A 16,335-nucleotide genomic window follows, 5' to 3' on the forward strand; every position below is an offset into this window, starting at 1 on the left:
AAGACTAGTCTAAGCCTAACCTAGTCTTAGATTCTCAGGTTCAACTGTCTGTTGCACAAATATTTAGACTGGCTCATTTTGAGGTAAGATGGAGCTAGCCATCCTCCCTCCTGGCTAAGCTTGAGTTAAGAAATGTGTTGCTCTGGCAATGAGTCAACCATGGATGGACTGTACCTAACTGTCAAGAGAGGAAACTGTAGCTATTTCATACACAATGGCAAACCTTTGTTTTTGGGAAAGAGCTATAAGAATTAAGTCTTTAGAGACAGAAACAAACCATTAGAGATCGACAACAAGCAAGAAGTAGTGGAGCGACTGAGATTTCCTAGTCTATCTTAGATTCTTTATGCAACTGGCATACTAACAGACAACTAGTATAGAGAAGCCAAAATAGGAGCAATGATCCTATTAAGTGCATTTAGTCAGCAATCTAAGGGGCATTGGGCATTAATGGGCAATCTCTCTTTGTTTGAGTGGTGTCACTCAACTGGAAGTGATGTCATCAGTGATGTCACTTGAGCAATTGTGCATTGTGACATCACTGATGATGTCATAGGCATTGTGACATCATCAGTGATGCCATAAGAGCAATTGTGATGTCATAAGAGCGGTTGAGCCCGCACAGTGGTCAGGCTGCAGGGCCGAGCTAGCGAGCCCGCGCAGCAGGCGAGCCTAGGAACACGCATAGCGCGCAAGATGCCTAGTGATTTAAAAATGAAAATAAGCAACTGGCTGACTCACAAATAATCTTCCAGTAGTGGTTGGTCTGTATAAGCAGGTGGAAGGGCAGCCTGCTTTTGGACAACAGGGTGGGCTGCAGGCCGTTGTCCAGATGATACGTGTTCTCTACGTCTGAGGGAGGAGAGATTCGCCGGTAGGACTTCAGGTGCTGAAGAAGACCCATTGCCTGTGGATGGGTAGACTGCTTATCGTCAGAACATATTCGGAAGACAAAAGATGATTAAATGCTAAACACACAAATGTTACAGAAAATCTATTACCTGACTAGGTAGGAAGGTGGTGACGTTCTCATCAGCGGCCTGTATGATTTTTAGAACAACTTCGATCCTCTCGTAGTTGTAGGGGCTGAGCTGCATGGGGAAGGGTACGATATGATACGATATTTGCTGATATCACAAAGTCTGCCACGATAAGATTTAGATTCAATTCAGGGGTCTGCGATCGATATGAGACAATATGGCATTTAACACAATCAGCTATGATACACAATGTAATACCTCACCAAATTGCAATTAATACTTTTTAAGGGTCTTAATTTTCCCTTAATTGATTGATCAACTTCCAATACTTTTCAAGACCCCGCGGATACCCCTGCTTCCACACAATTCAACATTTGCCGTTAGCTTCACGATGTAATGATACATGATGGGATGTCCAGACCTTGAGTATGGCGGCGCTGAGGCTGTCGGTGAGGTTGCTGGTGCTTTTTAACATGGGGATGATCTGCAGCACTCGGTCCAGAGCATCTTCATGGCCCAGAGGCTGCCCCTCTTCCTGGCCCACCCCGGGATCACCCGCTTCCCCGGCGCCGTCCTCGTTGTCGTCGTCGTCCGCCTGCAGCAGCAGCAGGGTGGTGATGTACTGGTTGATCACACCGTCTCGGTCTAGACCAAAGGTGCTGCCGATGGAAGCACAGAGCATCTGTCAACGCGGTCAAGCGGTGAACGAATGCTGCATCTCACCACAAAAGTAGTGCGAGCATTGTCTGGAGCACGTCACGATTGTCCAACATAACGTTGTATTTTCATATTGATAATATAGATGACTTTGAAAGTCCATATGCAGGGTGGGAAAATGGACATAAGATAAAGCTTCTCAGGTGCAGTGGATTAAACATGTAAATAAATCATTCAAAATATATTTTTGAGAGTGCGGATCTCCCCTTTTTTTGGTTCTTGAATATCGATATCGCTGGAAATGACACTGACACTGGATCCAGTGGTTAGGCAGTGGTTTAGTTCAGCTGACCTGCAGTACTGGAGGATCATGTCAGGAGTGATGCTCCTGTTCTTCACCAGCACAGGGATCAGATTACTCTTCAACTCTGCCCGCTGACGAAACACGGACTGGATGGAGATCTAAAAGGCAGAGCGGGAGAAGATAAATGCTGAGTCATGGGAGAGAGAGAGAGAGATAGCAGCTTATGAAATACAGAGTGCAATGACATTCACTCTGTGTCGTTAACATATTTCTTCAAACCAAGAAGTCACTGGCCATCTGATATAAGTGTAGAATTAGCAGCGGCTTTCATCTACAAACCCCTAATTTTCCGAGTTTGATGCCCCACTTTGCATCAGTAACGACGGACTGAAACTTCTCGTGTTCCTCTTGCTCATTGTACAAGCAGCAGAGATGGCCGCCGACCTCGGCCACAGCCTGAAATATCGAGAGAAAGTGGCAGATTAGAATCTTTAAAGATAAGGTAAAACAAGAATGGAGAGTATCTGTACTCAATAAACAGCTTGACATTTGGTAATGGGCGATCTCATCATTCCAAGTGATTCCACTATCACTACATTTTGGTATACAAGGCTACAAAAAACAAAAAACAAAAACAGGGGTCCCTTGAGTGCTCAGCTAATCAGGTGATGCTGATGAAAACATGCATTTTTAATTCCTATGGACGGATGTCAATGTCACTTTGAAATCTGCAATTATTGTAAATTATCTCTCGCAAGAGCTTGAAACCCAGAATTATCGCTTGCAGGGTTTCCACTGTCAGTATATAAGACTTTCGACTGATTGTTTTTATTTTGCAAATTTTACAATAATCATCTTATAATGTTATAAATAATACAGAAATTGAACAAAGTAAATGAAGAATGGTGATATTTCCTACCAAGATTTTGTTATAGTTTTGCCAGGTGCCGTCGATAACCTTCCACAGTATTTTGAAGACTTCCTCCTTGGTGAGGAGTGTGCAGAGACCAATTGCCAAATCACAATCCACCACTCTCCAGTTGAACACCTTTAGTCCGTAGAAAATAGGGATACAGTTATTTTAAAACTATTTTAAACCTTAAGCAATGCTACTAATTACCCTTTGATGTGATCGCAAGCAGACTAACCTTGTTCAAGAGGGCCACAGCAACAGTATGGAGAGAGGATATAGTTGTTTCTCGGAACTCACTCAAGCATTTGTTGTACTGCATGAGGGTTTTTTTATCATAAAGCTGAAAGAAGGGTTAAGTTAAGAGTTAAGAGTTAGCAAAAAATATTTTAGTAGCAATTGTTTAAAGCAGCTACGAGCAACTTTTTCGATTGTTATTAAACAGTATAATTACAATATTGATGCATCACATCTTACCTATAATAGTAGCTGAGACCAAAGCCGTGTGTATCTGAGATTGCTCCCTTAGGTGATTATTAAGTCTATGTCTGTCTAAACTCGCGTCAACAGGGGGCTCTCTAGAGAGACCGGACCGGGTAACCCGGAAGTGAAACGCGGAAGTGAAACCCGAAAGTGAAACGCAGCTGCCTGCCTACCCCGTTCGCGCTGCCTAGCAACAGCATAAACATTGTGAACGCCACGCATACTCTCGGGAACATCTCTCGTTATATTCTAACAGGTTTTTTGGAAGTTATTTTGTGGTTATGGCCGAAGTGGCTGCTGCAAACCGTTTCATTTCACTTCCTGATCTGCCCTGGCTACAGACAGACTAACACTGGCCGATTCACTCGGGGTTCAAGCGAGACTACTCTGCGTTGGTCTCGTCGACTATTAGAGGTAAGATGTGATGCATTGATATTAAATTTATACTGTTTAATAACAATCGAAAAAGTTGCTCGTAGCTGCTTTAACATAAAAAAATACCTTGTTTGGTCTCTAAAACCATAGCCCATATGTCATGACAATGAGATCGCAGCACTGGATGTGTAGCAGCCGTACTGTACTGTACCTGTGTGCTGAGGTTGATGTCCATAATGTTGGACGTGACATGCTGCAGGCAGCTGCCATACGAGTTGACCAGCACTCTGAGGGCCAGCTCCAACTGACTGCACTCCTGCAGCATCTGCAACATGTTGCTCAACGGACCCAGGAGGGGCTTCAGGTAGTTTGAACCTGCATGTGGGCCAGCCCAGGTGTGAGACAGCATTCAGTTTCAAAATCACAACTTATAAGAACAAAATGGGAAATATCAACTTAAGTACCATACCATCTTCAAAAGAGCAGTGTGACAGGCAGGAGCAGTCCAATGGGTATAGCTTGGCATCTGCGAAATAGGGAACAGGGAAACCAGTTAGCTACACACAGCTAAGTGGTGTAGTACAATCCTAAATGCATGTTGATGGTGTAATTTGTAGGATTTTGATTACCCCGGGGTATAGGTAGCAAACTGTTGCTAATCTCATATTGGACTGGCAGCACAGACACTGGATCCAGAACAATGCAATCTTCATTAAAAGTATCCTGGAAACTCCATTGAGCATATGGATCTTGTTCTGCCGCCGACGTAAAATCCTGTCAACGTTACACAATTTAAAAACAATTAAACAGTTGTTTGGCAGAAAAAGCTTTGTAGACCGGCACCGGTCCGGGGCCCGGTGGTTGGGAACCGCTGCATTAGATTACACACAGGCCGTGCCATTATGTTTGCATGGGCAATAAAGTGACATACAAAGGTAAAATACAAGTTACTGACCTTGGCTATGAAGCCATAGCTGTCCGATAACTGACATTGATGATAAACATCCATGGCTATCCGTGTGCTTTTGCACAGCTCCAAACAGTCCAGCAGCAGGTCTGTAACCAGTTTCAAATACTCATTTCAGGGATTGTTCATCCTGCAATGTATTTTGGAGTAATGGACTAGCCAGGCTATGCCCAAATAATAGGGAAAAGCACTAAGGAATAATAAAGTTAAACTTCACTTGAAAACCAGCTAGGCTAGTGATCCTTCAAGATCGAGATGAAATCTAGACGTCAATGAGTTATTGTCGATTTCCACCCCTCATTCAGATACTGGGGTACTGCTGTGTTACACAACACAACACAACACAACGCAACACGTTGATGTTTACATGTGTGATTTACCTGAGTGGCACAGAGTGACGGCCTGGCAGGCCAGGCTGTGGATGACAGCTGGCAAGTCCATGTCATCAGGAAGTACCATGTGCACGTCTGCCTCCAGCATCTGGCACAACGTCTGGACAGCAGTGAACAGCACCTTCCCTGTGCTGGGGTTACAGTGGTGTTCATACAGCTCACTGTGCAGATGTGGGAGGACAAGAGGGGACGAAGAGAAAATAAGAGGCTGTTGTCCACATTTGAGCTTGACATTTACACCTGACTGGACAGAATAGGCTCAGATTAGATCAAATGAGGATTTAAAATATTGTTGAAAAATACAGTTACTATGCATATACAGTTACCTACAGCTCATCAATAGCTTGGGCAATGCTTTGGCTCATAAAAACCTGTTTAACCCTTGGGTTTAGGTATAATTTTCAGCTCTGCATTTGCCAAAAATCTGTGTAATTTACCATTGACAATGACAGCAACTGTCAAATTGATCAATTTGCGATAATATACTTTCTAGCTGAATATGCTCTCTCACACTAATTTATCTACACAAAAGGCAATATCATACTAGCCAATCTTTTGAGATGTTCTGAACTTATCTGTGGTTTGTTTGGATAAAAACAATCAACAAAAAATCAACAGTCCCTCGACTCCCCCCAAACACCACAGCCTCCACACATGCTCACCTGAGGATCTTCAGGGCCTTGTCCACCTTGCCCACACCCAGAGCGCGCAGGGCCAGGTCAGACCAAAGCTCCTGCTCGGTGCGCTGCAGCTGCCTCCCCAGGCGGCGTAGGCCCGCCTCAGTGGAGATGGTCTTGGTCTTGCCGTCGCGAGTGGCCACCATGGGAGTGTCTGTGACTTTCCCCTTGGGTGGACGACGGCCGCGCGTGTTCTCGTAGGCCGTGATGTGATTCTCCCGGATCTGCTGTCGGACTTTCGGATCCTCGTAGGTGGACGGCGTGAAGAAAATGTCAAAGTCCTCCTGAAGGAATAGAAAACGGAGGCTTTCGTTTACTCCCAACAGGTCAAAGTATAAAATAGATGAAAGGACAGTGAAAACAAACATTCCCCCAATTGGAGCTGACCTGTAGGTGGGCGATCGCCTTGAACATGTTGAGACTGTTCTCGCACTCCATACTTTTAAGAGCATCGTCTGCACAGAATAACAGAATATAAAACTTAGAATCAGCTGTGCAAATACAGTGCAGCTTTTATACAATGTCAAAGTTACAAGAAATAATTTCCTTTCCTAAGCTTTGTTAAGTTCTGGTGCATGAGAAATGTCCTATTTATGGAGACGCTAAACTCTTAAATCCCTGGAAAATGATAGTAATAGAAGGACCAACAGCATTTTAGAACCTTCATTTCCTGGTAAGATACTTACCTTTTTGGATTATGTTTAGGAATGTCAGTGCCTCTACCATCGCCTGGGCTACGACCATCTGGTGCTTCTTGTGCTATTAAACACATGAGACAGCCATGAGACATTTGAGTTGTGCAGTATGCCTGGATGAGGAGTCGGTTATGCTGAATTCCCACTTATTAGGTTCAGATACAGATGTTTTTCGGCTAGCTGGCCGATTACTGCAGATGTACCCAACTGCTTCATTTTCCGTGTCATGTCTTTTCTAATTAAAGGAATAGTAAGGAGGAAACCTAAGTATCTAAAATGCCAATTATCTTATTTCTTACCACATCCCATTTCCTCACCTCATCAGATATGTGGTCCTTGTCCTCCAACTGCAGCCGAGCCCAGGTAGTGAGACGCTCGATCACACACTCCGCCTCTGCAGAGGGAAGCTTCTTCAGGATGCTCATGCATGCCTCAGTCTGCCAGCAACACAAAACACTTTCCATCAACATGTCCTAAGTTCTGGCAAGGTGAGGTTATTTGTATTGCATATTTTGTACACAGAGGCAATTCCAAGTGCTTTACAAGAGGTTTGTAGGACATTAGATAAGATATATGAAAACCAAATAAAGGTGTATAAGAAGTGTAGATAGTGTCTAAGAAGATAATTAAAATGCATAAAAAGAGAATAAGTGCACAACGGGGAAAAAAAGTAAATAATGTAAATCACCAAATGATTCAAATTCAATGAGTGCGTTTACATGCACACTAATAAACCGCTTATCAGATTTCTAGTTACCTGATTATTCACGTGTCATGTAAACGGAATCCTTTATCAGATAAAGGCCGTTATCAGTTCATGAGAAAACCGATTAACACACTTAGGTTTCTGCTGAATCATCAGGTTTATTCATTGTGAGTTCCCGCCATTTACTAAGTGCATGTAAACACGGATATCAGATTATTGCCAGTTAACTGATTATTCTCAGTTATCTGTTTATTGTGTGCATGTAAACGCACTCAATGATTCCATATTCCTGTGGATTAACATACCTTGCCTTGGCCTATCAGCTGGGTGAGATAAAGGTAATTTATCTGGGAGGTTTGAAGTTTGTAGGCTTCAGCTAACGTCAGGGAGTCCTCTAGAGACTGTGGTAGATCTTGCTTCAGGATGTATCTGATCAGCATCTAGGGATGATATACAGTATAGGACTCAGACATCTTGTAGGCATCACTAACACAAGTTGTCATTATGTCACATAATTGTCAAAATCTAACCATAATTTCAGTGCTGTTGGAGAGGTTGTAGTTGCGGATCCCGTAGCTTCTGAGCAGCTTCCTGATCTCCATCATGTGGTAGCTCTCCTTTAAAAGCTCTTGTCTGGGGATAGTTTGGGGGAAGATACGGGGAAGAAGGCAATCGTGAAGCGAAACACTGCTAATGGCATCCGATTCTTACTAGGATGAAACACGTGTTCAGGGTGGGGAGGGTGTAAACATACTTTGGTCCCTCCATCTCCAGGTACTGCTGAACCAGCTTCTCCACCACGTCGCTCCAGGGAACCACAGCCTTCTGCATGATGTCCAGCACAGCATCCACCTTCAACTAGTCAAAACAACAATGGGAGATCGACCGTACAACTTACAATACAATCATCAGAGTATAGAAAGAGTGGACATTTTCTATAAAATTCCTATAAAAACACAGAAATGAATTGCATTGGCCTATCATCTAAGGATCTCCTTCCCCTTAAATTAAGACCATCTTACGAAGGGATCACACCAGCCATGAATGCATTTGAAGAAGTGACAAACTTACAATTCAAACAGGAATACTTTTTGTTCTGTGATTAAGCATCTTATCCACTTTGTTGAATTGTCTGCTACATTGTTGCTACATCGTCTGTCATGTCTGTACAGAGTTGTGCCTTTGAACTCTTTTCATAAGCCTGTGAATTGTGTGCCAGCGTAGAGAAACGCTGCTGCTGGGGGCCTTTGCGTTACAGAAACTTACATCAGTGTCAGTCATGCAGTCTAGTACAGCCACTGCTTTAGCTTCCCACTCTGTGAAAAGTGTTGTGGTGTGAGTGCCGCAGCGCTCCAGAAGATCCTAGAAAAGATCCGATTGAGAGAGGGACACAGGAGAAGCACCAATCATCAACACATTTACAAGGTGGAACGTTACGTTTCCAGTGGGTTTGATTGACTGTGGTGGATTTGTACCTTGATGTACTGGAGAAGCAGCTCGTCAACAGGAAGCTGGTGTTCTGTGGCATATGGCAGGATTCTGGTCTCCACTGTAGCAGAGACCAGCTCTGGAGCCGGGACCTGATCCAGCATGAAGAACGCTACGCTCCGTACACTTCCCTTTCAAATTCACAGCAAGATGAACAAACAAATGATTAATATAGGCAAAATAATGCAAGGTTCAATGAAAATGCACCATAAATAAAGCTAGAGCAACAGATATTCACAGACACACACACACAACAAACCTAGCAAAAACAGTTGTATATTCAAATAGACATTTAACCAATTTCAGCCAGCTGCTGTTGTGGAACATATGATGTAGGGGTGGTGGGGGATTGATACAGCATAGTATCGCGATATTTTGTGGGCAATATATTGTATCATGATATTTTATTATACAAAATGGGGCATCTGGTGATTTCCACCCCTAATATGATGTAATTAAAAGTGAAATATTTGATTTTCCAAAGTACATTTAGAAGAGAAATATTTTTCTGTGCATAATTCATGGCTCTGAATGTTTGAAGCTATTCAAAGCACTTTTGATGCAGTGACTTTGACAACCAGACAATCTGATATAAGGGGAAAAAATAACTTAGTTACTATTTTATATTTTAGTTTCTGCAGCTTTCCACGAAAAAACAAACAAACAAAAACAAAACAAACACAATGTGAAGGCCACCTAGATCAAGCATGGCAACCCTCATACCACAACTGCCTAACCCTCAGTCAATGTGTTATAAAGCAACTCCATAACTACTTAAAAACGGTATGTCAGTTATGCTATAACAATTTCTCTGTGATTCAGGTGCTGATGATGGCATTTCACAGGAAGACTACAGGATAAAAGCTTAAATTACAAAAAAATAAAATAAAAACTTAAGATTTCCTATAGTGACATCTAGAGGCATCAATAAGCATTTGATGATTTTATCCACTTTGCTATTTTATAGTAAAACAGCATTTTCAGCTATTTGACCTGTAAGTGTCTGTAACCTGTAAGTGTCTAGACCAGGGGTGGCCAAACTACGGCCCGGCCCGCGGGCCAACTGCGGCCCGCTGCCTGCCATGAATTTATATATACCGTATATACGGTATATATATATATATATATAAAAAAATCCCTAAAAACTTTTTCCGTTTTTCTGTTTTAAAGTTTAAAACGGAAAACGAAAACGAAAAAATGAATTCCACCCCATTTCGTTTTTTCAATTTAAAACCATTGAAAATGGGTTATACTTGAACCCTGACCTGGTCTATTTATTTTTAAACATTTTTAATACCGAATGAATGTTTAATACTAATGTTATGTTAAATTGTCTCTGTCTTAACCTGTTGGCACAGGAAAAGAAAATTTGAAAACATACAGAAATACCCATTGTAATAGGTGAGCACATCAATAAACTATGTGTCATATATTTATTTAGGTAGAAATAAAGTTTTTGATGGCACAAGGGTTTTCTGATCACATGTTTTTGCCGCGAAAACTGCCGTGCTTAATATTGTTTGGCCCGCAACTCCTTATATTTTTCTGTATGCGGCCCACAACCAAAAAGGTTTGGCCACCCCTGGTCTAGACTATCCGACTAGTCAGAGACGCACCTTCTCAAAGACTGAAAGTGAAAGTCGGCAGTTGTATTTCCTGTGGAGATCCAGCAGCTGGCGAAGATTGAAGACCAGGGACTTTAGGTTTTTCATTTCCTCTGCACCATAATCATCATCCTGAAATAAAAAGCACACAATGATGTCATCATCAGAGCATTCAGACAGTGAATGCAAAATATTACAAAAAGATAGAGTAGCTAACTTACATATTTCATCCACATCCATAAAGTTGGCAGTCCAAGCTCTGCCAAGTCCAACCCATTTTTTGGCCAGGCGCCCTGGAAGAATATTACAATTAGATCAATTATGGCAGTTGATTCACCAAACTTTCAGTTATGTGTCAGGGTCTTATACAACTAACTGACTGAGGGAGTCATTTTCCTCATTGGGGACTTTGTGTATTATTGTAATTTGAGCTTGCAAAATTTCTCGAAACTCAGTAAAAACCAATCCAAAGTAAAAAAATATCTATCCATACTCCCTTGTAGTGCATGATCACAAAATCCTGATTTTATTTGAGTATATATAGACTTTTAGGTCAACAACACGTGGAAGATGATTTTTTTTTTTACCCTTTCTGTTAGCTCCAGATTCCTTGCCCTCTGCTCAAGCCATCGTGCCAAGATTTTCTGTGGGTTGATAATGAAGCAGCAGTTTCACCACCGACAACCCATGACCAGAAAATGAAGATAAAGTGACATTTTATGTTGGAGACGATGGTGAGAGTCTCACCTGTCCTCTGGGCAGCACTCTCCTCACAAAAGGAACAATGGTGGTCCTGAACCAAGGGCAGAGGTCTTGGGACTGCATGTCGTCTGGGATGGCACTGAGCAGAGCATCAAGCCTGGCCTCATCAAACTTTGCCGTTATCTGTCCCTGTCACAGAAACCAAGAGAGACATCAGTGAACAGGCACTATGATGTCACCGCATCAGTGAACAGGCACTATGATGTCACCGCATCAGTGAACAGGCACTATGATGTCACCGCATATTTCTCACAGAACTTTGATGTTTGGGCATTTTCACTGATCCCGTTGTCCTGAAACCATGTGTTGTTAGTTTGTCCTGTGTTACTATACAAGTTATTGGATAGTGATGTGCGGTAGGGATGGGCATCGAATTTCGAATTTTCGAATAATCGTTGTTATTATCAAGGTCGACTTTTATTATTGAAATTCGAAATTCGAAAAAAAAAAAAAAAAAAAAAAAAAATTTTTGAGTGAAATGTTGCATTGTCTCCCCTGATTCTAAGTATAGTCAAATCGCTTGGTTTGAGCAAGTAAAACAATTTTTATAAGCATTTTAAGCAAGGTTTATGGAAAAATGAATGGCGGATGAAATCCCATGAAGAGGGAGAGGGGGTGACTTTGGCACCCCTTTGGCACTCAGACCTGAGCCTACTAAATATTTAATGAACCACTCATGATTGTCAAAACTGTTTTTTATTTTCGAAAATGTCAATGTCATGTAACATGTTCTTTACTTCAGTGGTGCAATGCTTGTTTGAGCTAAAAATCCACAGCAGAAGCTTTTTATATTAATTAATAAAGCCGTAGACTTGGAGACAATGCAACATTTCACTCACAAAAAAAAAAAAAAAAAAAAAAAAAAATTACATTTTTAATTTTTTTTACATTTTTATTTTTATTTTCGAATTTCGAATTAAATTCGAATTTGGCCAGCGAATTTCGAATAGTGTTTTTGCTAGAAATGCCCATCCCTAATGTGCGGGTCAATCCGAAACCAGTGGGGGGGTTATCGAGAACCTTTAAGAACTGGACGGACAAACCCGTCTTCATTTGTCACACGACAACCCAACACATGCATGCGGCCAGCCACACACACACACTCATGCCAACGGTGGCCGGTGAAATATATCTCTGCATTAATCCCATCCAGGCTTGTCCTTCCTCCGGGGGGCAGGCTAGGAGCAGTGGGCAGCTTTCTTGTGTACAGCGCCCAGGGACCAACTTCGGTTGTGGTCGTCACTAGTCGTCAGATGACGATCTTCTGCATGTTTTTAGTGGGGTCCATATCGATGTTGTATGGAGGAACCCCCTGGGGAGCATGGGGAGAACATGCAAACTCCACAAAGAGGGGCCCTTACGACGAGATAGCCCACCTGTGCGGCTGCACCGAGGGTGTGGGGGGACACACCCCCAGCAGGAATCAAACCCAGGCCCTTCTAGCTGTGAGGCAACAGCGCTACCACTGGGCCACTGTGCACCCACTGGTCGGGCGGATTTGGGTTAAATAGGCTAGCGCACAGACAATGCAATTATATACAATTAATTTCAATAACACTTACATGCAATTAACCGAATAAACTTCTCCAACCTCCAGCTGGTTTATCCCACCATCCAAGCATTATTTAATTTTAACAGCACTGCTTTAAACAAATAGAGCCCCTTTTATTATGATGATGATTTTGTGTTACCTCATGTCGGAGCCAAAGGAGCTGCGCACCCTTCAAGTCTCCTTCTCTCAGCTGGTTCAGGATGTCTCCTACATCGTCTGTGCTGTTCAGAAACTCAATCCAGGCAATTCCACTGAGGGTGACAGAACACAATACTACATCATACAGTGGGGTACCTGATGAACACTTACTGTTACACACATACTGAGCACACAAGAATGCAGTATTGAAGATTGCGCCTTTGAATTTACTTGAAGTTGTCCGTGCCGTGAAGGCCGCAGAACGTGCCCAGCCTGGCCAAGGCCTCCTGGATTTGAAGTGTGGAGTATTGTGTGGCAGCGTGGTTCAGCATAGTCCGTGCCGTCTCAAAGGTTGGCCAGGGAGCCTTCAGGCAATACTCCACCACATACTGCTTGTCCTAGGAAATATACAAAATGTACTCCATTAAGGGTGGAAACTTAAGTGATTTTCAATTCAGCCATGACTTAAGTCAGAATGTCGTCAATCACCCAACAATTAACAAAGATGAAGTATAGATCCCCCACGTTATGCTCCAAAGTCACTTTTGTGAAGTAAAACATGTTTCAACGTGTAAGGGTCTTCACTGGGTTTACAAAACGTCTCAACATTTTAAAGTCTTATGAAAAGTGATTTTAGTGTGCAGGTTCCACGACTTCTCAATCCCAATACGAAGAGGTTTGTTTTTACTAAATTAGTTCTAAGTTCTTCACCCACCATTTATAACAGTAAATTTAGATCAGATTACATACTGTGCAGAAGAATAGATCATTATTGTTCATCTGCATGCTGAACTTTGCCATATGTAGTACCTGGTTTGTGAGCTGCCGTTAAATACCTGAGCTCACCTAAATTATCCAAGCCACTATTCCTTGTCCTTTCATGCTGTGTGTTGAATTTAACAGTATCGTTACACACTCACCTCGATTTTTATCAGGTTGGTCTTGGCCTCCTCGACAAGTTCAGACCACACTTCCTGTCCATAGCCACCCACTGATGCAGAAGCCAGCTGCTCCAGCACAAAGTCGAGCTTCACCTTGTAAACAAGCTGACCAGAAAGTAGGATTGTTAGCCGTGTATAACCCCAATCAGTACGGTAAACTCCCACTAGCCCTGCACACTGCTTTTGTCAAAAACATATTTTTATTCAAAAGGTAATATAGGAAAATAACTTCTGTCCCCGCTGTGGTCAATGGACAAAACAATTTGTCCAGCCCAAATCTCAGTAGTAGTAGTCACATGCATTTTGTTAATAATTTATCTTACAAGACAGATAGGCACTGACCTCTAAATCCAACTCAAATGTTATGGCAAACTTTTCAGCCTCTTCAAACATGTGTTTGTGGAGAAGTCTGCTGAGTCTGGGAATAGTAATCCGCGCGATTATCAAACTGATATTCATTCACATCATATAGGCTTTGAGTGCATGCGCTGCAATTAGTGTAGGGGTGTATTCAAATGAAATTAGTTACCTGTTTTCTGGCAAAGCCTCTGTGAGGCATCTCACAACAACAGAGGATATAGGCTCTCCTTGGCTGCTTCAAGAAAAACCAAAGCACACCACTTAGGTCAAATCTCACTCAATTATAACTCCGTGTTGTGATGATCTGACAAGACGTCCTACCTGTCTGGATTCTCAGAAATCCCCTCAACTAAATAGATGGTATCCTGAAATCAGGGGAAATAACAATGTACAGAAATGTTAACAGCCAACGACAGCAAAACAGAATTCATATTATAATAGTTACATTATTGATTGTTTACCATGCTTATTCTTGTCTGGACAAGGCAGGAGGTTGAGGAGACATCCAGAGAGTAGCAAATAGTCATCGAAGGCAGAAAACGCACTTGGAGTGTGCTGATCTGAACAAGTAAAAATCAGCATATTGAGTTCAGAATAGGATGTGGAAAATGTCTATTTTTATTTATTTATAAATACTCGGGCTACCTGGCTGTTGTCTTGCTTCGTCAGTGTAATCAACTTCATGCCGCCATTTTCTTGGCTGTAATACAAAGTTTCTGTCACATTCAAAAGCACCGTTTATATCATATCATATATTTACAGCTACATCACAAGATGTTAATACATACGCTGCCACGGAGGCGGGGCCACATTCTGCGCTGAGTTGAAAGTCGTGAATGACGAGATCGGGCCAGCAGTAAATCATGACGAGGAAATGCAGATCCCAAAGACTCAGAGCATCCTGAGACAAAACAGGGAAAAATACAAAATAATCCACATTTGGCCTTTAAACACATTATAAATCAAACACCACATACATATCAAAGAACCAATATTGACACTTTTTAACTCACCTCAGTGTCTAGAATATACATCAGATTTTCCACCACCAAGATCTTCCTTACGCCTGTCAAGTAGCAGTACAAATGTTTGTTTTTAACACAAGCAGAATATACTCACATAGGCACTTTAATTTGACTAGATTCATTGTCTTCTATTACTACATACAAGATGTTTATTGTCACTCGATGTACAAGTACACACGTGTGGAATTCTTGAGGTGTGTTGTGTTCCGTTACATAGCATCATCATCATAACCATCATCATCACATGACATGCAAGGGCTCACCGGGGATTAAGCTGGAGTCGAGACATTGAGCGAGGCACATGGCCTGAGAGGGGCCCATCGTCCAGTGGGTGAGAACCTTTTCTTCACCCCCCTGTTCAAATGAGAATGTGAGTTGTGCAAAGGTGGACTTCATCAGCAAGTGCTCCCCTTCGAGAATCTATATATCGCCACCCTCTTAAAATAATGGTCTGTCACTTTTTTGAGGAAAATTATATTTTTGCCTAAATCATCTCTTCGTGATGCTGTCCACCTCTGGTAAAATGGCCTAAGTCCTTAATTGAAAAGATCAACATGCTCTTCATCCCTGTTAGTGCAATGGCCTATGTCAAGCGTGTGACTTAGGCCGTATTTTTGCCTAAGTCAAGACAATATGACTTAAACAAAAATAAAACGGCCTAAGTCACACGCTTGACATAAAATGCAACAGTAAGTCAGGCCTAAGTCAGGTTTCTTTTGCCGAAGTCACAATGGCATGTTCCTAAATTGGCCTAAGTCATCTAATCAGTCATCTAATCGTTTTATGTTACATAATTGACAGAGAGTGTTATTTGTATGTCAATAGTCATCTATTGTCATTAAAAAAAAAGTGGAATGATTAATAAATATCATATATTCTGTATTTGCTTGTTTTTTATGTTTTCTGAATAACTTGAAAAAGTGACTTAGGCCATTATTTTAAGAGGGTGACAATATGCATAAATCCATGATTTATAGACTCAAAATATTGCAGCTCGGTGCTTCATGATTTCTCCTGATACTTTGTGACTGAATAAAGTCAAATGAGAGAGAGCATATCTTGAGCTGGGAATGAAATATTGTGTTGTGTGCAATAACTGAATTACCAAGGTCCATTTGTTTTGGGCACTGATTCACAAGAACAACGCCATACCACTAACTACTGGTGGCAAGTAAAGAGGGACACACACCCCAATCATCAAGTGGATTTCATTGCTCAGACTGAATGTCACTGCTGTAGTGCAACCTTCCCCATGGTATTCACTGGTGGGGCAGAAGGGTATCTTGATGCGAGACTTGAGCTGAAAAGAAACATGTGTG

General features: G+C 41.9%; 1 protein-coding gene across 1 annotated transcript in view; it reads right to left on the reverse strand.

Moving 5' to 3' along the window:
• Positions 1 to 16,335, reverse strand: part of kntc1 (kinetochore associated 1) — a gene marked incomplete at its 5' end in the record, with an annotated part of 33,419 nt that overhangs the window by 10,943 nt on the left and 6,141 nt on the right. Inside the window, 37 exons of the mRNA XM_083644431.1 lie at positions 742 to 907; positions 1,002 to 1,091; positions 1,402 to 1,639; positions 1,990 to 2,099; positions 2,281 to 2,397; positions 2,861 to 2,989; positions 3,090 to 3,194; positions 3,921 to 4,084; positions 4,179 to 4,235; positions 4,339 to 4,483; positions 4,665 to 4,765; positions 5,057 to 5,229; positions 5,731 to 6,029; positions 6,133 to 6,200; positions 6,432 to 6,504; positions 6,758 to 6,877; positions 7,452 to 7,586; positions 7,677 to 7,779; positions 7,901 to 8,004; positions 8,413 to 8,508; positions 8,622 to 8,765; positions 10,251 to 10,370; positions 10,460 to 10,531; positions 10,826 to 10,882; positions 10,986 to 11,129; positions 12,692 to 12,803; positions 12,922 to 13,088; positions 13,611 to 13,736; positions 13,974 to 14,049; positions 14,161 to 14,226; positions 14,313 to 14,356; positions 14,453 to 14,551; positions 14,637 to 14,691; positions 14,780 to 14,892; positions 15,005 to 15,057; positions 15,280 to 15,370; positions 16,206 to 16,316. Coding sequence (XP_083500557.1) covers positions 742 to 907; positions 1,002 to 1,091; positions 1,402 to 1,639; positions 1,990 to 2,099; positions 2,281 to 2,397; positions 2,861 to 2,989; positions 3,090 to 3,194; positions 3,921 to 4,084; positions 4,179 to 4,235; positions 4,339 to 4,483; positions 4,665 to 4,765; positions 5,057 to 5,229; positions 5,731 to 6,029; positions 6,133 to 6,200; positions 6,432 to 6,504; positions 6,758 to 6,877; positions 7,452 to 7,586; positions 7,677 to 7,779; positions 7,901 to 8,004; positions 8,413 to 8,508; positions 8,622 to 8,765; positions 10,251 to 10,370; positions 10,460 to 10,531; positions 10,826 to 10,882; positions 10,986 to 11,129; positions 12,692 to 12,803; positions 12,922 to 13,088; positions 13,611 to 13,736; positions 13,974 to 14,049; positions 14,161 to 14,226; positions 14,313 to 14,356; positions 14,453 to 14,551; positions 14,637 to 14,691; positions 14,780 to 14,892; positions 15,005 to 15,057; positions 15,280 to 15,370; positions 16,206 to 16,316 — 4,243 coding nt within the window. The remainder of the gene's footprint in view (positions 1 to 741; positions 908 to 1,001; positions 1,092 to 1,401; positions 1,640 to 1,989; positions 2,100 to 2,280; positions 2,398 to 2,860; positions 2,990 to 3,089; positions 3,195 to 3,920; positions 4,085 to 4,178; positions 4,236 to 4,338; positions 4,484 to 4,664; positions 4,766 to 5,056; positions 5,230 to 5,730; positions 6,030 to 6,132; positions 6,201 to 6,431; positions 6,505 to 6,757; positions 6,878 to 7,451; positions 7,587 to 7,676; positions 7,780 to 7,900; positions 8,005 to 8,412; positions 8,509 to 8,621; positions 8,766 to 10,250; positions 10,371 to 10,459; positions 10,532 to 10,825; positions 10,883 to 10,985; positions 11,130 to 12,691; positions 12,804 to 12,921; positions 13,089 to 13,610; positions 13,737 to 13,973; positions 14,050 to 14,160; positions 14,227 to 14,312; positions 14,357 to 14,452; positions 14,552 to 14,636; positions 14,692 to 14,779; positions 14,893 to 15,004; positions 15,058 to 15,279; positions 15,371 to 16,205; positions 16,317 to 16,335) is intronic.

This window comes from Poromitra crassiceps (genome assembly GCF_964638095.1).
Source record: "Poromitra crassiceps genome assembly, chromosome: 10".
NCBI lineage: Eukaryota > Metazoa > Chordata > Actinopteri > Beryciformes > Melamphaidae > Poromitra > Poromitra crassiceps.